General features: G+C 52.0%; 5 protein-coding genes across 6 annotated transcripts; 1 reads left to right on the top strand and 4 right to left on the bottom strand.

The window, feature by feature from the left end:
- Positions 1 to 503: 503 nt before the first annotated feature.
- On the top strand, positions 504 to 5332 carry J3458_017255 (uncharacterized protein; the record flags this gene model as incomplete). Of its 2 annotated transcripts, XM_066121073.1 has the most annotated exons (4): positions 504 to 2006; positions 2087 to 2727; positions 2813 to 2936; positions 2988 to 5332. In XM_066121073.1, exons 2-4 carry the CDS (start codon positions 2239 to 2241, stop codon positions 5330 to 5332), a joined length of 2958 nt encoding a protein of 985 aa, XP_065973898.1. In that variant the 5' UTR covers positions 504 to 2006; positions 2087 to 2238. The 2 variants fall into 2 exon arrangements, with proteins under 2 accessions (XP_065973898.1, XP_065973899.1); XM_066121074.1 differs by having other exon boundaries at positions 504 to 2727.
- J3458_017254 (uncharacterized protein) lies at positions 4021 to 9051 on the bottom strand. The gene is made up of 2 exons (XM_007815294.2): positions 7870 to 9051; positions 4021 to 7793 (listed from the first exon to the last, which is right to left on the bottom strand). Exons 1-2 carry the CDS (start codon positions 8416 to 8418, stop codon positions 6315 to 6317), a joined length of 2028 nt encoding a protein of 675 aa, XP_007813485.1. The 5' UTR covers positions 8419 to 9051; the 3' UTR covers positions 4021 to 6314.
- A 2546-nt stretch (positions 9052 to 11597) lies between these two features.
- Positions 11598 to 12113, bottom strand: RIM15_2 (rim15, signal transduction response regulator; the record flags this gene model as incomplete). Its single annotated transcript, XM_066121072.1, has 1 exon — positions 11598 to 12113. One exon carries the CDS (start codon positions 12111 to 12113, stop codon positions 11598 to 11600), a length of 516 nt encoding a protein of 171 aa, XP_065973897.1.
- Positions 12114 to 12156: 43 nt separating this feature from the next.
- On the bottom strand, positions 12157 to 17421 carry RIM15_1 (rim15, signal transduction response regulator; the record flags this gene model as incomplete). The annotated part of the gene is made up of 2 exons (XM_007815295.2): positions 12157 to 16863; positions 16933 to 17421. The coding sequence occupies 2 exons, from the start codon at positions 17419 to 17421 to the stop codon at positions 12157 to 12159; spliced, it is 5196 nt and encodes a 1731-aa protein (XP_007813486.2).
- Positions 17422 to 18458: 1037 nt separating this feature from the next.
- On the bottom strand, positions 18459 to 19976 carry J3458_017251 (uncharacterized protein). Its single transcript, XM_007815296.2, has 2 exons — positions 19479 to 19976; positions 18459 to 19351 (listed from the first exon to the last, which is right to left on the bottom strand). Exons 1-2 carry the CDS (start codon positions 19969 to 19971, stop codon positions 18927 to 18929), a joined length of 918 nt encoding a protein of 305 aa, XP_007813487.1. The 5' UTR covers positions 19972 to 19976; the 3' UTR covers positions 18459 to 18926.
- Positions 19977 to 20785: the final 809 nt, after the last annotated feature.

The following is a 20785-nucleotide window of genomic DNA, read 5'->3' as shown; positions in this document are numbered from 1 at the left end:
CAGCTCGTGACAGGGCTCTAGCTCGGGCCAGGCTCGTCGTTGCAGATTGATGAATGAGTTCGCAGAGTGACGGAGTAAGTGAGAGAGGTGGGTATTGGAGGTGTCAGGGGGGGACTGGGCTGGCAAGCCCGCAAGCTGTCGAGGCGGCTAGCCAGCGTTGAACCCACTTGAGCACCTTCCTGGCCGGGTCCTCCCGCTGGGTGCGCAAGTGTTTGGGAGGAAAGGCCCTTGGGCTCCGGGCTGGAGGTATGCATGCATATACGTACGTACCTGGCATCATGTGCTAATATGAAACGAAGACTGTATGGGGACTATGAAGCATGACGCCCAGGGCGTACAGTGTGAGATAGCGACTCCATAACACCCGCCGAGTCCCTCCGGCGCCGTTGGCCCACTCACCCACCAACCACAACGGCGTGGGTGCCCCTCCCCCACCGTGCTACTCCTCCAAGATCGCCCAAACAGCCAAGTGCCAAGTTCATCCATGGCATAATTACCACGGCGTCCAACGTCCGTCCCATGGCATCCATGGCATCCATGTCACTAAAAGTCCAAGGTAATGCTTCGCAGTCGCTGCCAGCTCCCTTGTTGGCATTGTTGATAATTACCATGTCGCTGCACGTTGCTGTTGCGCAACCCCCCTTCCTTCCCGCCAGAACGGACGCGAGACAGAACAAGGGACGAGAAACGTCAAACGGCCCTGGTTGATGGCTGATGGCTGACGATAGCTGGACTTGTTTGGCACCCAGCAAGACATGGACCCTTCTGCATACAAACACACGCCGCCGCCACACACCCAGTCAGCAATCTGAACACAAACACAAGCAGACGGACAAGAAACAGACGCACACCCACAACTTGCCACAAGCCAGAGAGACACACCAGTTGGCTCTTTTGAGCACTCACACACACCACCACTCCTCTGTCAGCTCTGGCTCTGCTCTGTTCGTCTCTGCTCCATAATAACTAGTCGCTCACACAGTCCACATATTCCGTACTCCATACTCCGAGCTCCGTACACAGGCACAGACACAGAACAGGACACACACACTGGCCCCCGTCGCGACGAGCGACGAGTCCCAGTCCCAGACTATGTTGTATGGGAAAGAAAACAAGCACCTTGTGTTGTTGAATGTCTCCCCTGGAAGCCTGAGCCCGATCCTGTTCTTGAGCCTGAGCCCGAGCCATGGAACAAGGCCGATGTTGCTGGCACTCCCTTCTTGTTCCTGAACTCTTACCTCGGATTTTTGCCTGAATTTTCGAAACGAACTCCCTCGTTGGTTCTCATTCCCAACCATCCCCAACTCAGCTCCATCACCAACCTGACATCCGCTGTACATTTTGGTACCTGCCATAGCGACAAGCGTTATCGCGCTTCTCGCATTGGGAGCGGCATCATAAAGGGGAAGACAAGGAGCTTTGACGCCAAGCTTAACCGCTCTTTGTCCCCTCCCAGGTAACTATGTCTATATGGTAGGCTTTGGGGGATGAAGTCGTGACTATGTCTGGCACTGGCGCAGATCATGCTGCGCCGGACCTCGGTGTCGCTATCCGCCAGTTACTCAACCAGCAAGCCGATATCCAGTCGAGGCTTTCTGTTTTGATCGCTGCCCGACATGGCCTGGAAATCCCAGTTGAGCTGGACATGTTACGCCATAAACTGCGCGTTCTTGAGGATCTGACAGACCACTACGGTATGTTGATAATTTTGTAATTTGAATATATCAAGGGTTTTCTCTTCTCTTTTGCGTCACTCCCGCCGCCTAGCATCTTGCGATATGTTAGATGTATATGGGCAGAGGACCTTTGATTTCTTTGTTCTACCTGCTGTATTATTTGTCGGGTTGTGAAGCGGACCAATGTGGTTGTGCGCGTTGCTGACGGAAACATCTCTGTCTTTGTGTAAACAGATCTGGCATCCAAGATTCCTATTCTTTCTGGTCCAGAAGAAGCGCGAGCGCTTCAGTATCGGTGTGAATGTCTCGAGGCAGTATGCTTGCAAAACGGTATGTCGTTACAAACGAGTGCCTCCCCCTTGGCAGCACAGAGGAAGCACGAGCTGAATTATGGCTAATGCGCCAGTTAGAAGTGGATGTTATAGAGCCGTTGAGGAGGTCGCTGCCCTCGGCGCCGCCAGACTTTGGCATCTGGTTGGAAAGGCATCTCGAACTGCACGATTCGATTCCACGGCATCGCTCTGAAGCGCACGCAGAGGCTGTTGAGTGGAAACCTCGATCGATGCCATCTTTCAAATGTTGGGATGACCAATGCGCCCACTATGTCTACGGCTTCGCCAGCCAAGGAGAAAGAGACCGTCACAGTCTTATTCACCGACCTCCTGCAAAGAGGGATTCTGGATTCTCTGTGGAAACCTCTTCCCCAGTGCCGCCCATCGACCAGCAATCTCTTCGGCTTCTGAACAGTTCCCAATCGAATCGACATCTCCCATCAGTGCAAACTGGAAACCTGCCCCCGTCTTCTAGTTTACCAGTCATCAGCCCCCGACTTCCGCCCAAAGAAAAGGACGACTTATCCGCAAATTATACCTTTTATGCACCAACCGGACACAGAGGTGTGCGTAGAAGCTCGAGTGACGCCGATATTGAAGCCATGCTACCGCCTTTAAAAAGATCGAAGACAAGCCAACCGCGGTTAGAATCCATTGGAGAGCTCCAGCTATTTCCCGAGACAGCACCGTGCCTTCGGTGCAGAATAGCCAAGAAGAAGGTACATTAACACTTTCCTTATATTTTGTCTTTGAATTCTAGAATGATGGCATGAGTCGCTGATGCTGATGTTTCCCAATGGCTAGTGTGATAGTAATAAGCCTTGTTCGAGTTGTTCCGACAATCCCCCTTCTGGAAAGGAGGAGCATTGGGGCGTAATAGGCTGTTTTCGTAACTCGCTTACTTCCTTTGCGGATATTTTGCTACCCGGTACGCTCTGTACGCAAATAACCTTTTCTGCTTTTCTAACCACATCCACAGGGCCCATATCTCCAAGACAAGCCCGCACTCCCATAACATCCCCTCTTGCGCAACGCCGGGGCATAAACGAGTACCTCGAATCCGCTTGTTCTTTCCCCGACAATTTCAAGGAAATCGTCAAAGAAAACGCTGACTTTCCGGACGGTTTCTGGTGGTCAGCACATCTCGACTCCAGACACAGCTCCACCGACGAGACATCAGGATATAATCGCGATGCACCCAGGCGGGCTCCTCCAGTACTTGCTGCCATCGCCAGCAGTTGGCACGCGCAGGACACCGCCTACGATCTTTTCCAGCTGCTTCGAACCACCGGTTCATTATCGACGTCGCGAGAAAATGAGGAGGCATCATTTCCAACGTTATACTCCGCAAAATTATTACTTCGTGAGACAATATTTTACGGAATCATCCATCCGGATCCTCTTTTTCGTGTTGGATCAACATTCAACCTAAGGAATCCGCCTGAGGGAGTTGATTTAGACGAGCACGTGCGGCAACTCGAGGGCTGTCTGATACGGTTTCTCCAATCATTTGAGATAATGTGCTCCTCTACATCAGATAAACGACCAAGGGATCTTCTAGCGGAGTTTCTCTCGGTTTGTATTTTCAGCGCAACGAGGACGCTCTTGCTGGACATGGCCCCAACCTTGAATGCTACATCAGTGTTCCAGCACCAACTACGATCCCCGACAGGCAACACCAGCCACGTTGTCCATAGCATGTACCGGGCTTTGGTCCAACTGTTCTGTTCCTCCGGCCCGCTCTTTACGGATAGCTGGGAAGGGAGCATGACCCATGAAGACTCGTCTCTCTATTACAGTGTCAGTCACCTAGTACGGAGAGATATGTGGGTGAACGAAGGGATAGAGTCAAGTGCCGATTTTCTTTTAAAACTTGGCGACAGCTATTTTGATAGCTGGGGTTTCAATGGCTTCCTTCGGCAGCGAAAACCAAATAGCTTGGCTTGGCAGTTGTCGTCCACACCAATCCTCCGTTCTGTGCAAGAACAGCATCGCCCTCAGCTGCCTATGGTGGCACCGCCGCTTGGTCCCCAAATGTGGCATTCGAGTTTCCAAGATGACGTAGGGCTGCCGCAGCGTCGCACATCGGACCTTGGGAGTGTACCGTATGGTCCAGAGGTGGAAAGAGCAAGACGGCATACAGTAGGTGAAGCATCTGTAACCCCGAGGCAGCTTGAAACTCCATGGAAAGCTCCTGGCTCTCCGTCACGATTTAGGTCTCCCTATCACCGACCACCTCTGCGACGCGTGTACTGCGTCAAGTGCAATGAGTACCCCGAAGGGTTTCGAGGGGAACACGAGCTAAGGAGACATACTGATGCAAAACACTCGGCAATGGTCCGTCGTTGGGTTTGCTGCGAACCTGAAAATGCGAGAGATGCTTCCCCCAAACCAGTCGTGTCGCTATCCAGTTGCAAGGCATGTATGGCTCAGAAGCAGTATGGTGCCTATTATAACGCTGCCGCACATTTACGACGGGCACACTTTAGTCCTCATCGTGGTGGCAAAGCCAGTGGTGACTGGCCGCCTATGTCCGTCTTGAAAGATTGGATGCGTGAAGTACGGCAACCACTTGATCCTATGCAAGCAGAATATCTCAGCGGAGGGGAAGAGGATGGTGGCGATCCGGCATCAGAATCGTCAGCATCTACATCCAGAGCCATGCCGGAAGCATCAACATCTAGGGCTTATATGGTGTCCCCTATAGACGATCCGTGGCGACGTGGGAGCTCGAGTCAGTCTACTCAATCTGGGCCACGGCCGACAGACAACCGAAGCCAATGCCCTCACCCAGACTGTGGGAGAATAGTCAAAGATCTGGCGGCGCACATGCTGACACATCAGGAAGAGCGCCCAGAAAAGTGTCCTATTGTCACTTGTGAATATCATACAAAGGGATTTGCTCGGAAGTACGACAAGAATCGCCACGCTCTAACTCATTATCGAGGTACAATGGTTTGTCCGTTCTGTCCCGGGGTGGGTTCCGCATATGAGAAGGTCTTTGGTCGAGCAGACGTCTTCAAGCGGCATCTTGCCACAGCCCATAATGTTGATCAAACGCCAACAAATAATCGCAGCGGTAGTCTGGCGCATCTTTTGGACGGCCATGGCCCAGCTTCTACGCACAACTTCGCGGCCCGTTGCTCAATTTGCGGGGGCCAGTTTGCCACAGCGCAGGACTTCTACGAGCACTTGGATGAATGTGTACTTCGGGTTATTGTGCCTGTGCCGATACCTACCGCAAACAACACCCATCCACAGCATTCGGAGGCGGCAGGTTCTATCAGTCCGTTGCAAACAGAAGCCCCCAATAGAGTGTCTTGACTGTGCCACCCCAGTTTCAGCTATTAATTTCGGCGACATTTTGATTCTTTTCCCGAGGTTCTATGGCTAAGCCATTGTGCTTCATTACGCCAAGGCGGGATAAGGAGGTGCGTGAAGCGGTAGATGGAGGGGAATTTTTTCATACGAACGGGGAGGGTAGCTACTTCACAGCCGCTATTTTATGTGGGGAGGAGCATTTTTGGAGGAAAATACCCAAAGGCGACGCATCCTGTATCTGAGCATTGCAGTAAAAACTTGAGCGGCTTTTTGATTTGGCGCATCACACGAGGGATTGGCGTTGTTTCTAGTTTAGAAAAGTGGAACAGAAATTATGGGAGGGGATATACCTACTACTGTCGACTTGGCATGGTGTTGGGGAGTTCAAAGACGCGGCGGGTACATGGTTGTCAAACAAGGCAGGTATTTTCCATATTCTCCACGCGGGATGATTTCTCTCAACCCTCTTTTTTTTTCTTGTTTACGCTATTCTTTCTCGTGTAGGAATATCTGAAATCTTGGGGTTCATGGATAAAAGATATCTTGTGTGTCGAAGAAACTTGCTGCGCTCACTCTTCACTCTTGTCCGTAGTCAGAATTCGAAGCTCATAATTTAGATGCCATTGACGAATCTATAACCAAGCTAGGCCAAATCACACAACAAGCCAGATATGTTTTTGTATGAAAATTAGTTTCACCGCGTAGTGATCGTCTTAACTGCACTTATAGTTTAGTTGATAGACTTGATAGACACGACATCTAAAGATGCCTGTGACAGCGATATATATTTTCCATAGCAAATGATGCAAAAACTGGTATCAACATCAAAACTGATTCCCTATCAAGACCGCCATGCCTTTTAGCCTGAAAACGCCGGAAACAAAATGGCACATTGCCCAAAAGAAGCAGTTCGAACCTATGATGCTATGCGATATCCGCGGTACGCCAGAAAAATGTATACATTCGACTTAGGTGTATTCGATGGCTATTTTGTATCACCGCTAACCTTTTCACTGAGGACGCCGGAGGAGTTGTTCATATGTCCGGGGCTCGAACGTTTGAAGTAGGCATGAATCTCAGCAGAGAACTCGCCATCGTCAGGCATGCCATGATCATGGTCACCTTCAGTTTCCTTGGGGCCACGGGTAGCCTGGACTGCCTCCCACTCAGTTCGCATATCAGCAATCTTGGCCTTCCAGTCCGCCTCAGGATCATAGGTCTTGTGGAGACCACAGATGCGCTCCCACAGACTCAGATGTTGTGGGTGGACAGCGATGCCGTGATACTCATTGGCCTTGCCGTCACGAATATATCTCCACCGGCGCTCCTGTTCCTTGAGATCGAGACCGGTCGTGTCTGGGAGGTAGAGGAAGGTAAGGAACATGCCAGCAAGACCAAACCAAGGGACGACGTAGAACTTGGTCTGGTCGTCGATGTAGTTATAGAGGACAGAGGCAAGCAGAGCACCAGCCTTGCCCATGCAGGCAGAGAATCCATGAGCAGTGGCACGGATGGGAGTAGGGAAAACCTCGCCGGCAATGAGGAAAGTGACAGAGTTGGGGCCGAACTGGTTGAAGAAAGAAGACAAAAAGTACATGGCTTGGAAGGAGTGAATGCCTTCAGGACTAGTATAGTACTTGTAGCGGAAGGCAGGGATGACGAACATGAGGAAGCACATGAAGAAGCCAACCTGCTGCATCATCTTGCGGCCGTAAAGCTTATTGTCGATGAGAAGAGATGCAAGATAGTAACCAGCAAGCGAGACGGTGATGTTGACCAGGTTCCAAGTCCAGTTGGTCATGAGAGAGTTGGGGTTGTCCGAAATAACCTTGATGAACTGACCCTGAAATAGTTTGTTGCCGTAGAAAAAGACATCGTTGCAGAACCAAGTGCCGGCAGTGGCTAACAAACGGCCCCCAAAGTGGGTGAAGCAGTAGCGCAGAGCAGTGACGTCGTAGCCAGTGACGTTGGTACGGTTTTTTGCTTGAGCGAGTTGCTTAGAAGCGTTGGGCATCTTCCAAGTTCTGTAGTAGACGAGCCAGAGGGTACCAATCGCAGGGAAAGCGAAAGACAGACGGAAAGCATATTGAGCAGCTGAGGTGGTGTAAGGTGGCGCGCCAGATCCCTTGTTGAAGATGACAAGCAGGACAATGAGGAGAACCTGGTTGACAAACTGACCCCAGCCCTGCATCAGGAAAGCCATGGTGACACGGCGACCACGGTGGAGACGATCCTCCTTGGTGGACATCTTGCCTGCGGTAACAGCATTTTCGAGAGAAGAGGTGGCGGTAATAGGGTACTCGCCACCGACACCCAGCGAGTAGAAGAACAAGGACCAGGCATAGCAAATGACCCAGCCCTCAAGGGTAAGACCCCAAGAAGCAGTGAGCATGAGAAGACCAACAAACATGATGATGGCATCCTGGATCAAGCCCCAGCGACGACCAACCCAGTCACCAATAACCTAGGAAAAAACACGGCATTAGTTGGCAATTGGACTTGGTAAGGCGACGCAGCGGTAAGATTGGAGGAAGACTTACGCCAACAAAGACCTGGCCAACCATGATACCAATAATCTCAAGGTATGTGACACTAGCAAGCCAGTTCTTGCTGCAAACCTGATGCTTTCCCCAGCACTCGGGCCAGACCTTGGCGAAGAGTGGCTCCAAGTTACCAATGGAGAAGAGAACATAGCCTTCGAGACCGAGACCAGCACCGGGAATAACGGCATGTCGAAAGTACCAGGAAAGGGGAGAAAGGGGATCTTTCTTCATCATCGAGCCAATAGTGCTCAATTCCTTGGCAGCAGCCTCGCGGTCAACTTGGCTAACAAATTTGACACGCTGCATCCATGGCAAATCAGCCCAGTACACACCATCAGGTGTATATGAGTCGTCTGGACGAGTTACATGGCTGAAAATGCGCTGCTCGTCGGGGGTACCGTGTTGAATGATGAAGTCATCACTGTCGTGGTCGCCAGGAGGTCCATGGGGAATGGGAATCTCGCCAGGAATAGACTGGTGGTGGTGGTGATGGTGGTGGTGGTGGTGAACTCCCGAATCAGACTCGGACGAATCAAGGCCGGCCATTGGATCTCACGGGCCCCGCGGGAGATGGTGCTGGGCAGATTTGGGTGGCAGATTGGATCTGTTTTGAGGCGCACCGAGAGACAGATGCAGGCAGAGAAGGGGTGTGTCGGGAGCGGAGGGCTGAAGGGGCCAACACACACAGATACAGCCAGTCTGATGCAATGATTTTTTTTTTTTTTTTTTTTGTGGCAAATTGATGGGAGCAAGACTGAAGAGAGGAGCCTCTTTTTTGTAGCAAGTGTAGGAACGGCAGGCGAAATAGTTATTTCGTCGATGGCGGCCGAAGTCGAAGGGTCGAAGAGATTTGCCTCAAAAGTCAAGTTTTCAAACCGACAAAGAGGCAAGAGGCAAGAGGTGAGGGATACAAGAAGCGGCTGCCACCGTCGCGGAGGCCGAGGCGTGTTTGGCAGGAACTACTAGCGGAAGGAACCACGGAGTGTGTGCAAGCACGACAACACGGCTGACGATACAAGAACAGCAAAGGAGGAGCGCAGCTTCCTCTTTATGTCAAGCACCTCGTTGCCTCCAAAGATTGGTGAGGAGAAGCAAAGCAAAGCAATAATGCCTTGTTGACCAAAACAACTGAGCGACCTGCAAAATCTCGAGGTCGCCTGGTCTCTTTAAACAGATGCCATGACGCACCATGTCCGTTTCCGACGACCGAGACCACAGACGATGGCGAGAGTGCATTGGACCAGTCAGAGGCGTCCACCGGCCACCGTGCTCGATCCTCTGGCTACGAAGGGTCCAAAAAGCTTTTTTTCTACAGGATCCAAGCTGTTTCCGCACCTCGCGGGGACTTGGGCCGGCTAGTCCGCTGTCGAGCCAGCCGGCGCCTTCGAAGCATCTGGGCCGCATGGAAGCCCTTACTGGAAGAAGGAGCCAGCAGACACGACGGCCGAAAGAGACAGCCCTTGTGCAATGGAGTAATAACTTTGTAGCTGCACGGAATTTGATGCCAGATGGGACATGTGGTTGGCTGGACCGGGGGCGCATGCGAGAAGCGTGACATGGGTGAGGGGGCCATCTCCAGCCACGTCGACCGGGGGGATCCAGAAATCTGGGGACAATCTGGAAGTGGCACATAGTGCACACACGAGCAGCGCAGAGACGCGCACCAGAGGCCGAAAGGAAGCAACAGCCAGCATAATCAATCAGACACTGTTGAAGGCCAGCTCGTTCCCCAAATTGCCGCCTCCGGCCGCCTCCACGTACGTCTGCGTTCGGGTCGGACGGCACTGGCACCACGCGCGGTTGGTCAATTGACTGATGCCACCACCGACGGGAAGCCACTGCTCAATTCAAAATAAAACGCTTATTCTTATCCGTCACCGAACTCGTGCAGTCCTCGTGCAGTCCTCGTGCAGTCCTCGTGCAGTCCTCGTGCACATGTCAATTCCTCGACCCCGACCCTCATGCCTCGTCGGATCTGGTGTCACAGCACGCCCAAATATCTCACCGAAAGGGCAGTTGGTCGCGTGAGGACCCGCAAAGCCCTGCGCTGCAGACACTGCAGACACTGCAGCCAAGCCAAGCCACCTCGGCTACCATGATCCCTGCCAAGCATGGAGCATTTGTTTTGGCATTTGTTGTCGGCCAAGGGCCATCTTGCTGGAGCTCACGCGAGCCCTATCGCCTGCGTGGCCACATTTGCCGAGGGCCTTTTTTTTTTAAAAAATATTTATATAAGTGGCGTACGGAGTACGTCGTGCTAGTACGTACTTCAAGCAAGGCGAAGGCGGCATCTGCAAATATCAACAACGCCCTTGATGAATTGGTCCGTGGACCCTTGGACCCTGGACTCAGAAGGTAGTTACATATACATACGTAGCGTATTATCCAAGAGTTCACAACATGCCAGCAGGACCTTTTTTTCTTCTCCGCATTCAGCCATGATGCATCTGGACAGAGACCACCTGTGCCCATGATTCGAGACCGCCTCGCCCACGCAATATCCACTCTCGCAATCCCCATGCCAATAACTAATTTGCTCGTTTATCCTTCTGGACGCATCAATGATCCAATCTTGCCACGACAAGCAGCAGTTTTACCTCCTGACCCCCGCAAAAACACGTCTTGTTGAATTCCCATCCATTATTTACCCACTACGGAGTAGTATTACCGAGTACGTAGTATATGACACAACGTACGAGTCTAAGCTTTAAAATTCCCACGTGCCTCTTTATGTAGTCTTACAGTCGACGCTTGACTTGGGTTCCACAGCAACCGGAGCAAAACACTTGAATGCAAGACTCGCCAAACAGAGTGCGCACACATCGTGATGGATGATGGGACCGGAGGCATGTCTCGCCCTCTTCCGCAACCCGTAGACGCCGTTTGTCCTTGCTGCACACCTGCACTGCGACTGCGACGACGGCATCAAAACGTCCTCAGCAGGCTGCAGCTGGCCAGTCCAAACGATTTCTTCCCATCTTGCAGCTCAGTCAACACCGGCACAAGACACGGCAAAACAGAGCCGACGCGCGAACAACCCCGCCCTGGCTACGGCATGAGGCAAAATATAGATATTCTCCTAGAACCCCAAGATACATACATACACATCAGAACCTGACTTGCATCATGTTGCTACCCCACGCTTCAGGCACACACGCTGTAGTCCCCAAGTTCTCAACTCGACTCGTAATGCCTTCTTCATCATCATCATCATCAGTGCGGGCGGACACTGGCAGCCCATATTCCCAGGAATAGGCAATGCAACGGTGCGCTTTTAACACACAATATAGAAACAAAATAGCCTCCCTCCTGACCACCCTCTTCATGCCTTCATCAAACCGCGTCTTTCAAGCATATTGCACACCACAACGGCCCGTCATTCTAGTGTGGCCTCGGCTAGCCCTGCTGTCATGTGTACGTTTTGCGTTTTTTTGGGGGGTTTTTTTTCTTTGTTTAAAAAGAAAAGGCAAAAAATGAGAATGATGAATGAGTACATAAATTTGCCCATTGACGCCTCGCTGCAGCCTTGCGTACATACAAAGGGAAAAGAAATTGTCAATTGTGAAAAATCAAAAATGACATCAACATGAAGGGAAAAAAATCTCCACCCTACAATTCACGACAGAACCAGACTTGAATGCTTTCCTCATATATGACAATCTTTTCACCTTTTCGTTTCTCGTATTTGAAATGTATAAGGATTATGCCTTCGAGCGTGATTTGCTTCACGGCCCGCCAGATCGTGGTGTAGCCTCTTTGGAAGTGTCCACCGAGTCCGACTCAGAGGCAGGGCGAGCACATGTCTGTGGTCGTGGCGTGATATCAGCACATTCTGGGACTGGCATATCCGTTATCCCCTTACTGTCTTGCTTGGCTGCTGGAGTAGTATTGGCCTGATTTTTTGGTGGACTGACCGTCTCTGTCCCCTCGGTTGCAGCCAGGATAGGAGTGCCCATTTCCTGAGATGGTGTTGTTGCTACTTGCGTTACCGCCTCAGGGGTGCTTTCAGACCCGACTGTGACGCTATCGTGACTGTCTGCACGCATCATTTCGATGGCCAATTTGGAACTGGGCAGCGTTGATTTGCCCTGTAGTGGTTTGCTGCTTCGCCTTCGGTGATTTCCCTTGGAGATGCCGGTTTCTTCGTCTTCATCGTCTGCCGAGTCGGTTGCTTCGACTCCCTTTCTGTCGCCGCTTTCCCTTCTCGGCCTGGTCCGGTCCCCTCGGCGAAGATGTTCCATTTGTCCTGGCGCTGATTGCTGGGTCAAGAGGGTCGGCACTCCTTTAGGGAGATCCCTCTGCAACCGAAACGAAGTCAGATTCTGTAATGCCAAGGCCTCCTTCCTCCCATTCACTTGTTGTTTTGCGGCTGATGACGACTGGGATATCATCTGTCGTGACAGACTCCGAGTCCCCGAACGTGCTAGAGGTGATGGAGTCTTCTCGGCTGGATATCATTGCAGATGAATGCCGTCCTGGAAAAGCAGACAGGCTCGACGTTGGGCTGTCCTCGACTCTCGGTTTCGTTTTCTTGAGACCGACGGGCATAGGGTTGGGCAGGGGTCCTGACATAGCACGGTCCGGTGATGCTGGACGCCATTGGCACAGGCTTCGTAGAACCTCAGTAAGCTTGGAAGAGCTGATAGGCTTCTCAATCAAGGAATCAAAGTAGTGTGGCGCCTGGAGCTCCTTAAGATATGCAGTGATCGCCACAATAGGAGTATGAGAATTCGCATTCTTGGTCTCCCGAATCATTCGTGCCACGTCAGCTCCGCTGATCTGGGGCAACTTGTACTCCAAGAAAATGACGTCGAACTGGATTTCGCTCATGGAATAACGAACGGCCTCGGAACCATTTGCCACTGAAATAGTTCGACAGCGGAGTTTCTCCAATAGTTTTTCCATCACCATTCTTGATACAGGGTGATCTTCACAGATTAAAACATCCAGAGGCCTGAAGCTAGGGCCGCTGTCGAATGCAATTTGCGAAAGCCGCCGTGAGCTTTGCCTGCGCCGTTGTACTCGTAGCAAAGCATTATGCTTGTCGCCCTCGTTATCCGAAGAAGAGGGAGACATGTCAAACACTTGGCTCCTCCGATTGCGGTGATACTGAATGGCATCGGATGGTATAGGACTAGCTTCTTGCGACCCTACAGTTAACGACCTGGACCGTGTCGTCGAGCCGCTGTTTTGTCGCGGTGTGGACATGAGCTTCTGTGGGGATAAAGCTAATGGTGGCGGAGCCGATCCACGACCCTTGATGGGAGATGCGGCGATTGTAGTTGCAGCCTTTTGCAAGCTTGGCGGCACCTTAGGCACATCAAGAGAAGAGTGAGGCTGCAATGACGGTGGCCCTGACTGATGCGAGAGGCTTGAAGAGTTGCTGGACGCCTTTCGTCGACCCTCTGCTCCTTGACCGGCTACAAATGAGACAAGCAGTGGTGATGATGGCTGAGAAACTCGACTGGGTGATGAATTGGAATGACTGTACCCCGATGGAGACTGTGGCCGATTCCCTGTCTTGGCATTCGAAATGGATCGGTGTAGATGTGTGGCCAAGACCGGGCTGCCATCTAGAGATGGTGCTGGCGAGGCCACATTTGCAGCTCCCCCGGGGCTAATGGAAGATTGCTTGTTTTGTGAAGCCATTGCGTCAGCCCTCAGCTTTTGGATGACATCCTTGTTCGCCTTCTCGAGGACGGGCAGATTCTTGAAAGTGAAGGAGCCAAAGTCGTCAGCCGCTACCGGTTCGCTCAACCTCCTTGACTTTAGATCGCGAACGTGGGGTGGAATATGTAGCGGCATCAGCTTGCGGTTGAGTGAATTGACTTGGGATCGAACTCGCGAAAGGGCGTCGTGCGGTCGATCAGGATACTCTTGTCCACCTGCGGAAGATTGTGGAGACATTTGGTCTTCAATTTCCTCTGCAAATGATTGCAAGACAGCACCTCTGGTATCAAAGTATTCCGTGTCCTCAGGATTCTCGGGTTGAGGGACAAATTGTGCCTCATCCTCTAGCAGACTATCCCAGTTGATACCTTCAAACCAAGGATGGCTTCGGATTTCTTCTCCACCGGAGGAGAATTTTTCATCGCGGTTAGCCCCTAGTCGTTCCTTGGGATCCATACATAGTAGCTTATTGATGAGATCTTTAGCTTCCTCTGAGATAGGTTCACAATCAGCCTCGTCTGGCCATTGAATTTTTCGCGCTAGAATATTATCGAATACTTGCTCGGCTTCGCTAGCATGGAAGGGTGGTATGCCATATAAGAACTCGAACATGATACACCCCACTGACCACCAATCACTAGTTTCGTCTTGCTTGTCTCCGTTGATAGTCTCTGGTGCCAAGTAGTCTGGAGTCCCAACGAAACGCCGATTCGTGTCCTCAGGATCAAACAGTGCCATTGGTGGCGGCATCATGTTTGACGGTGGAAGGGAGTTGCGGGAGTGGCTGTCCACGCTAGCTCTAATGTTTGGCTGGCTTGCAATCATATCTGGCGACCCTTGGATGGCAACTTCGTCGTCCATGATGGGCGCCTTCGCACTGGGAGGTTGAGATCCCGGGTCGGAATCAGCCAGAGAAAACGACGTTAGCAGATGAGCCAGAGACTCACTGCCACCGCTGTCGCTTCTATGGCTGCTGGATACCCTACGATTCTCTGGCGGCATAGATGATGCGAGGCTGAAATATGATGGCTGTCCAATGCTGCCCACGTCTGGAGTCATCATAGGTGTCCCAGTGGGAGAATGGGAGTGTCCATACAGGTCAAGGGAGGTTGATCGAGAAGAAGCCATGGATGTAGATCTAGCAAAGGGCCCCTGCTTAAGCAAATCTGGCGTTGTATCCATCGTCTCGCTATTCAGAGCGCGCTTTTGTCTGCCAACCAATCCCATTCGTGACAAGCCAAAATCCGTCAGCTTCAGATGGCCTTTTGGATCAATGAGCAAGTTGTCTGGCTTCAGATCACGATGAATGATGTCTCTCTCATGAAGGTGCTCAACACCCAGAACAACTTCACCAAGATACTTCTTGACCCATTCCTCCGGTAGGCCACCGAGTACTTTGATCAGAGATGCGCAATCGCCCCCATTGAGGTATTCCATGACCAGGTAGAGATAATCCTTGCTTGAGAAGGTCCAGTAGAGCTTGGCAACAAAGTCACTTTGTCCCTGCCACATCATAATTGCCCGCTCTGCCTTGACATTGCCCACTTGATTCTTTGCCACCATGTCCGCCTTTTTCAGAACTTTAATGGCGAAATATTCACCGGTTGATTTCTTTTTCGAAAGATAAACGCTACCGAACGCACCTTTGCTGATCGGCTTAATGATCTCAAAGTCTTTAATAGACGGCTGTGCGGCGCGAGCTTGTGGCGGTGCTTGCGCTGCACCTAGACGAGGCGATGGTGGCGCTCGCATAACGAAATCTGATATAGCTGCTGATGACTGGCGCCTGTGGTGGCGTGCTGGATGGGAAATTGGTGAGCTAAATTCACTCGTAGGGAACATAGGCGACGCTTCGGGTGATGCTAGCCCTTCTTGGTAGGGTATGACCCGCGGCTTGATACGCAACGGCGAGGACGGTTGGGTAGAACGCGATGGCGACTCCTGCCGTCGAGGTGACGATGTCCCGGGTATTACAAGGCTTCTTCGGTGATGCTGACGGGTGCTTGCAGCACGCCTGAGATCGCCGAACTCAGATATCGGGGACTCCGTTCGGGTGGCACTGCGGGAGGCCACAGATGACGACCGGAGGCTTCCGTCTCCTTCAGCAAGCTCGGCTTCATATAGTAGAGATGAGCCTCTTCTGGTATGGCGGGCACGCCCCGCCGGAATTGAGCCACTATCAACGGTAGACCGTGGCGTGGGACATTCCTTGGGACTGCTAGACCTTGTTGATGCAATGAAGGAGGCGGGACGAGAGCGATTCGGACCTCCGGAGGAGAGGTCCATTTGACGCAAGGCTGCTGCCAAGGCAGAGGGGCTGGATATAGACTGCTTCGGTACCTCATCGGCTGAGCGTCCCCGAGGTTCTTCATTAACCTCAACTTGGCCTTCGTTTTCCTCAAAAATGTCCTCCTCGGTCTCGTCCTCGGTCGAGTCGCTCAAACGACCAGCCGCAATCCGTGCGGCCTTTCTCATGGCTTCGTCGATACAGTCTTGCACCAGGACTGCCATCTCGATACGTATACGCTCAGCATATTCGATAATTCTACGATGACGAAACACAGCATCAACCTTCAACTTCGCCACCTTCTCTGTGTCTGAGCATAATAGCGCCAAGCCTTGTTCCTGCTCGAGGGTATTCGTGCTCGGCGACTGCCATTGCAAAACTTGCGATATTCGGGACTCTGACTGCGGAGACTGAGTGCGTAAGTCTCCATCGTCCTGTTGAGACATCTCCTTCATGGCTGGAGTGCTTATTTCGATGGCCGTATCGCACAAATCCATAAGCAACTCGACAATACGAGCTTGAGGCCGGCGTACCGCAAACGATCTAGCCCTGGAATGCCCGAAACCACCAGTACGCTCACGAGACCGAGCCAACGAGGTACCGGGCGAGGATTGAGCGGACGGGGCTGGACCGATGGGCATGCCCTTGTACTCTGCCATCGGTCCTGTTTGCTGCTCTCCGGTCATTGAACGGCTTTTTCGTGCCTCCAACGCATCAAGAACCTTGACAATGGCGTGCCGGTGTTCTGTCAGATTCTCCTGCGCCATTTGGACGTCCATCTCTGCACGATGTTCTTGCAGACACAAGTCGGTGTGTTTTTCGAACCACCAAGGAGAAATTTGCCGCTCGCAGATTCGACACAGTACAGGGGCCGGTGGTTCGCGGGTTTGCAAGTCGTCACCACCGGATTCAGCGAGACGTGTCAGATAACTCGCCAGCAATTCAGCACCAGATCCGAGGGAGTCAACAATAACATCTGGCAAGTCGATTTGAATTTCTTGTGGAGCTGTCCATGGGCGCAACATCCACATAGTCTGCGTGAGGTTCGGTTAGAGAATTGTTCACCCGAGTTTGTTAGCCATGATACTACAAGGGAATCTCACATGACTTTCCCCCCCGGATGTACTATCGTACACCATAATGCCTTGGGCTTCTAGATCAGCTGTTTGTGGCCCTGGCACGCCAGCTAGTGCCTCATCTCCTTGGAGTTCCTCCACGTATCGTAACTTGGACAAAGGGCCAAGTTGAATGGCGAATCGAATCCTATAGCTCTTCGAATCGTCCTTCTTCATCGAATCGACCATGTCGGCAAACACGTTCTTGTTCTCGCTGGCGATGAGGTCTGACATTGGCTTGCCACTAATGGCATCGAATGGAGTGCCGACGACCTCCGTCCAAGATGGGCTCACCCATTTGATGGTTCCGTCCAAATTGAGGTCGACGATGGCATTGAGGGTCTGCTCTGCTGCCTCACGAAGCTCCTCACGCTCATTTCGGATATCCTGGCTCAGTGTCCTTTCCATGGGTATTGCCTGTTGGACACGCAAGGAAGACACGGCTGGCACGGCCAGCGGGGCAGAAGGGGTTTCCATAATGCCCAGGGATTGTTCACACTCTGCTCTGGTTCCAATGCTGTGCAGTTCGAGCCGCGAAATCGCCAGAGGCGAAGCGGCAGGCCGATTGGCAACAGATGGGACTTGAAAACTCGAAACAAGAGCTCAAAACGTCGTAGTGGTATCTGGAAGACTCGGGAGTCTGGCAAAGGTGCCAGAACTATAGGAGTGCGGGAGCTGGATACATGACTGGTGGTCGCTCGTGTAGTGATTCCCACAGTCGTCGTGTGAAGAAGATCGAAATGGTTAGCGGCTCAGGAACACACGGTCTGATGCACGATGGATAAACAACACCCTGCGGAGAGCACCGAGCGGACAATAGAGCGGCAGGAACCGCTCGGCTGCTCGGGAGCAGTAATTTTGTCGTCGATTGGCAAATTCGATGACGGTATCCGATTCGATTTCAACGGGGCGAAGAATTTAACCCAACTGGCGGTATGGACGTGAGAAAACAGGAGGGCCGGACGATTTCTCTTTCACCATTGTCGTTAGCAAAGCGTCCCAGATGCCGCAGTCGCGTTTCCTCTCATGACACATTAAGCGGGGAAAGCGGCCTCACAGCCAATCATGACACGTCGTTTCCCTGACTTGCACGCCGCCTCCTGCGATGCACCCAATGCCAGCTCATGGGTCCAAGCTTCTCCACAGGTCGCCCTATTTGCGACGTCCGCTACTAGTACATGTAAGGACGCCATGCCCTTAGGGTGGCGAGCAGTCTGGTGTTCTAGGTCGCCTGAATCTCCGTACTCTGTACCTACACCCACTGTACGTAGGTGCACGTACCCTCATTGCCGGCTTTAGCCTGCTAGGCTACTGCAGCCTGCAAGGTGCTGATCCGATGTGACCTCGTAACATGAACGTCGGTTCGAAACAGTCAAGTTACTTGGTGCTTCATTCGGCTTCCATGACTCTTGCTGTGGGGATGGGCTTCGGAACATTCTCCTTCAAATGTTGCCCTCCTGCTTATAGTGCAAGTCTCAGTTGATTTGACTTAGTTTTTGCCTTGGCCATGTTGTCTCACAGGGTCTAAAAGACAACACCAAGTCCAATTTGTTTCTTTACCAGTCTCGGATAGTGCTGGATAGATCTAATTATTGCTCGAATCCAGCACATAAGCCAACTTGACGACGTGCACGCCTGTCACGACTGATATGTATTCTAGTGGCAACTGTCGCGCACTTGGTTGTGCCACCCATCCTTCACTACTTCCAACCAATCTTTCACGTATGTCTACTAGTATGCCTTTCATTCACTAATCATGTTCAGAGTACGACGGTGCAATCGAAACACATGGAAAATTAGCATGATATAGTGGGAGACACGAAATAAAAATATGCTGGCAACACTGTGGCACGAGATCTCGGCTGATACTCGACACTTATAACAGAGGTATTCAATGGACACAGTTGCCAAAATAAAAGAAAAAAAATAAAGTTAAATTGAAGAATAAAACTTCATCGCGTATGCTCCCGTACGGCAACGCATCATGACGAGCCGGTGGCGGCCCAGGTCTGCTTGAGCGATTCCAACCACTCGCCCTTTTCTACCCACCGCTGCTCAAGCCACTGTGCTAGATCTTCGTCGGACTCGGGCAGAGTCTCGAGAGAAAATCTCCGAGCATGGACATGGAACTTGTAGTGGTGTTTCGTGCTCAATGATGGCACGCTCAATGTGTCCCACATGCACGGTGCGTCAAGGAAGATGCCATCACACTGATAAGCAATGGCAAAGTCGTAGACGGCCTTGACATGTGGCGCCTTGCGCAAATGTTGAACAGTGGCGACGAAGCCTTTGGTGCGAGGATATAAGAGATTCTTGGGCTGGGGCCTATCAGTCTTCTTACACCACACTTGAGACTCGGCCAACTTTTTCTTGGTGAAACGCGTCGCCTCGCTGAAGCTGATAAGCCCTGCACGTATTATGTTAGAAGAGACGGTTGTAAGAGTGGCTGGGAGATTAAATGGAGGCAAGCCTATGATAGAAGGGAAGGCAGAGGATTGGCAGGATTTGCGGCTTCTAGACCGAGCGTGACTGACATGTAGGAAATCTGTGGTTGACAATGCCGGAGAAGACACGATCAAGCTCGGCTTCGTCCTTGAGCCAATTCCGACTGATCATGGGCATGCCCATGGCCCAGAGACCCCAACCCAGGAAAGGGACAGCCTTGAGCTGGCTCTTGGCAAAATACCTGCAGTATCCCAGCATTTCGGAACGCCGAGCCAGAGCCTGAATCAAGTAGAAGTCGGACCAGGCGACATGGTTGGCCACCACAATAGCCGATTCGGCATTGGGCAGGGAGTCGCCAGATATCTCAATGCGAGCTCCGTTGAGAGACTCAAATATGAGCTGGATCCACGCCCAGACGGTGGAGGCTAGACAGGACGAGGCGTGGTAGACACATCTAGGAAGGAAGATGGCAAGAGGCAGAAGCATAGAAATTAACACGTCCACCAGCAACAGGTACAGCAGCCATGGCACTGTGATGACGAGGCCCCTCAGGTAGGTCCAGGGCGGCGAGTGCCGGGACATGGCAGCAGGAAATGTGAGGCGCCGCCGGTTTGCTTGATGCTAATCAAGACTTTGCTTGCTGGTGATGGCTTTGGAGTGAGAGATTCCGAGGTGGCGGCCTCGGACGGATATCGTCGAACTCGATTCAATGTCTCATCTCTTGCCAGGGTTGGACCGAGGCGGGAGGGCAAACAGACAGACATGGACGGAGCAGGACCGGATAAAGAGACTTGGGCGGGACTAGCTGCCAAGTGCAACAGGTTGGACCAGCAGGACGAACTATAAGGCGTCATCCATTCTCGAGGGAGACTAACCTTGGAAAAGGTTTCGCTTAAATATAGTAACATAGTCAACTGTCACACCACCACCACCCAATATTGAAGCCCCAAACTTGCAAGTTAGAAACCCGGGCCGGAGACGGTTCCGAGACACAAGGCGGCAATCAGGAGAAACTGGTCAAGCAGCACGATGGGAGCGGAGCGTTGAAGACTGTTGACGCGTCGTCGTCTCTTCTTGGCGACCGGCGCAAGGGAAGAATCAGACGATGCAAGGATCCGACGTATTTAAGTACCAGGTGTGCGAAGGGCGGAACTGGCGCGAGGCCGGTGCAAGACGTTGAATTTTTTGTGAATTTTTTTTTGAATTTTTTTTTTCCCCGTATCGCTTTGATACTAGATCGCCAAAATACCGAGAATCGACAACAAACCAATCGGCTGGACCTGCACCTACGGACACCAAGGTGCATTTGCAGGCGCACAGATCCCGTGGGTGTCGACCGGTGTGCATGTGTGTGTGGGAGCGCACGCGCGTTTGTGTGGCATCGCACAGCCAAAAA

Source organism: Metarhizium acridum (genome assembly GCF_019434415.1).
Source record: "Metarhizium acridum strain ARSEF 324 chromosome Unknown scaffold_421, whole genome shotgun sequence".
In the NCBI taxonomy this organism is placed as follows: domain Eukaryota; kingdom Fungi; phylum Ascomycota; class Sordariomycetes; order Hypocreales; family Clavicipitaceae; genus Metarhizium; species Metarhizium acridum.
The sequence above is the reverse complement of the archived record's forward strand: the minus strand, read 5'-3'. Positions and strand labels throughout refer to the sequence as shown.

Coding starts and splice junctions, on each gene's coding strand:
- J3458_017251 (XM_007815296.2), bottom strand. CDS start 19,971: ATGTCCCGGCACTCGCCGCCCTGGACCTACCTGAGGGGCCTCGTCATC. Junction 19,352..19,478: donor CAACCACAGATTTCCTACAT/GTCAGTCACGCT, acceptor TAATACGTGCAG/GGCTTATCAGCTTCAGCGAG.
- J3458_017254 (XM_007815294.2), bottom strand. CDS start 8,418: ATGGCCGGCCTTGATTCGTCCGAGTCTGATTCGGGAGTTCACCACCAC. Junction 7,794..7,869: donor TTGGCCAGGTCTTTGTTGGC/GTAAGTCTTCCT, acceptor GTTTTTTCCTAG/GTTATTGGTGACTGGGTTGG.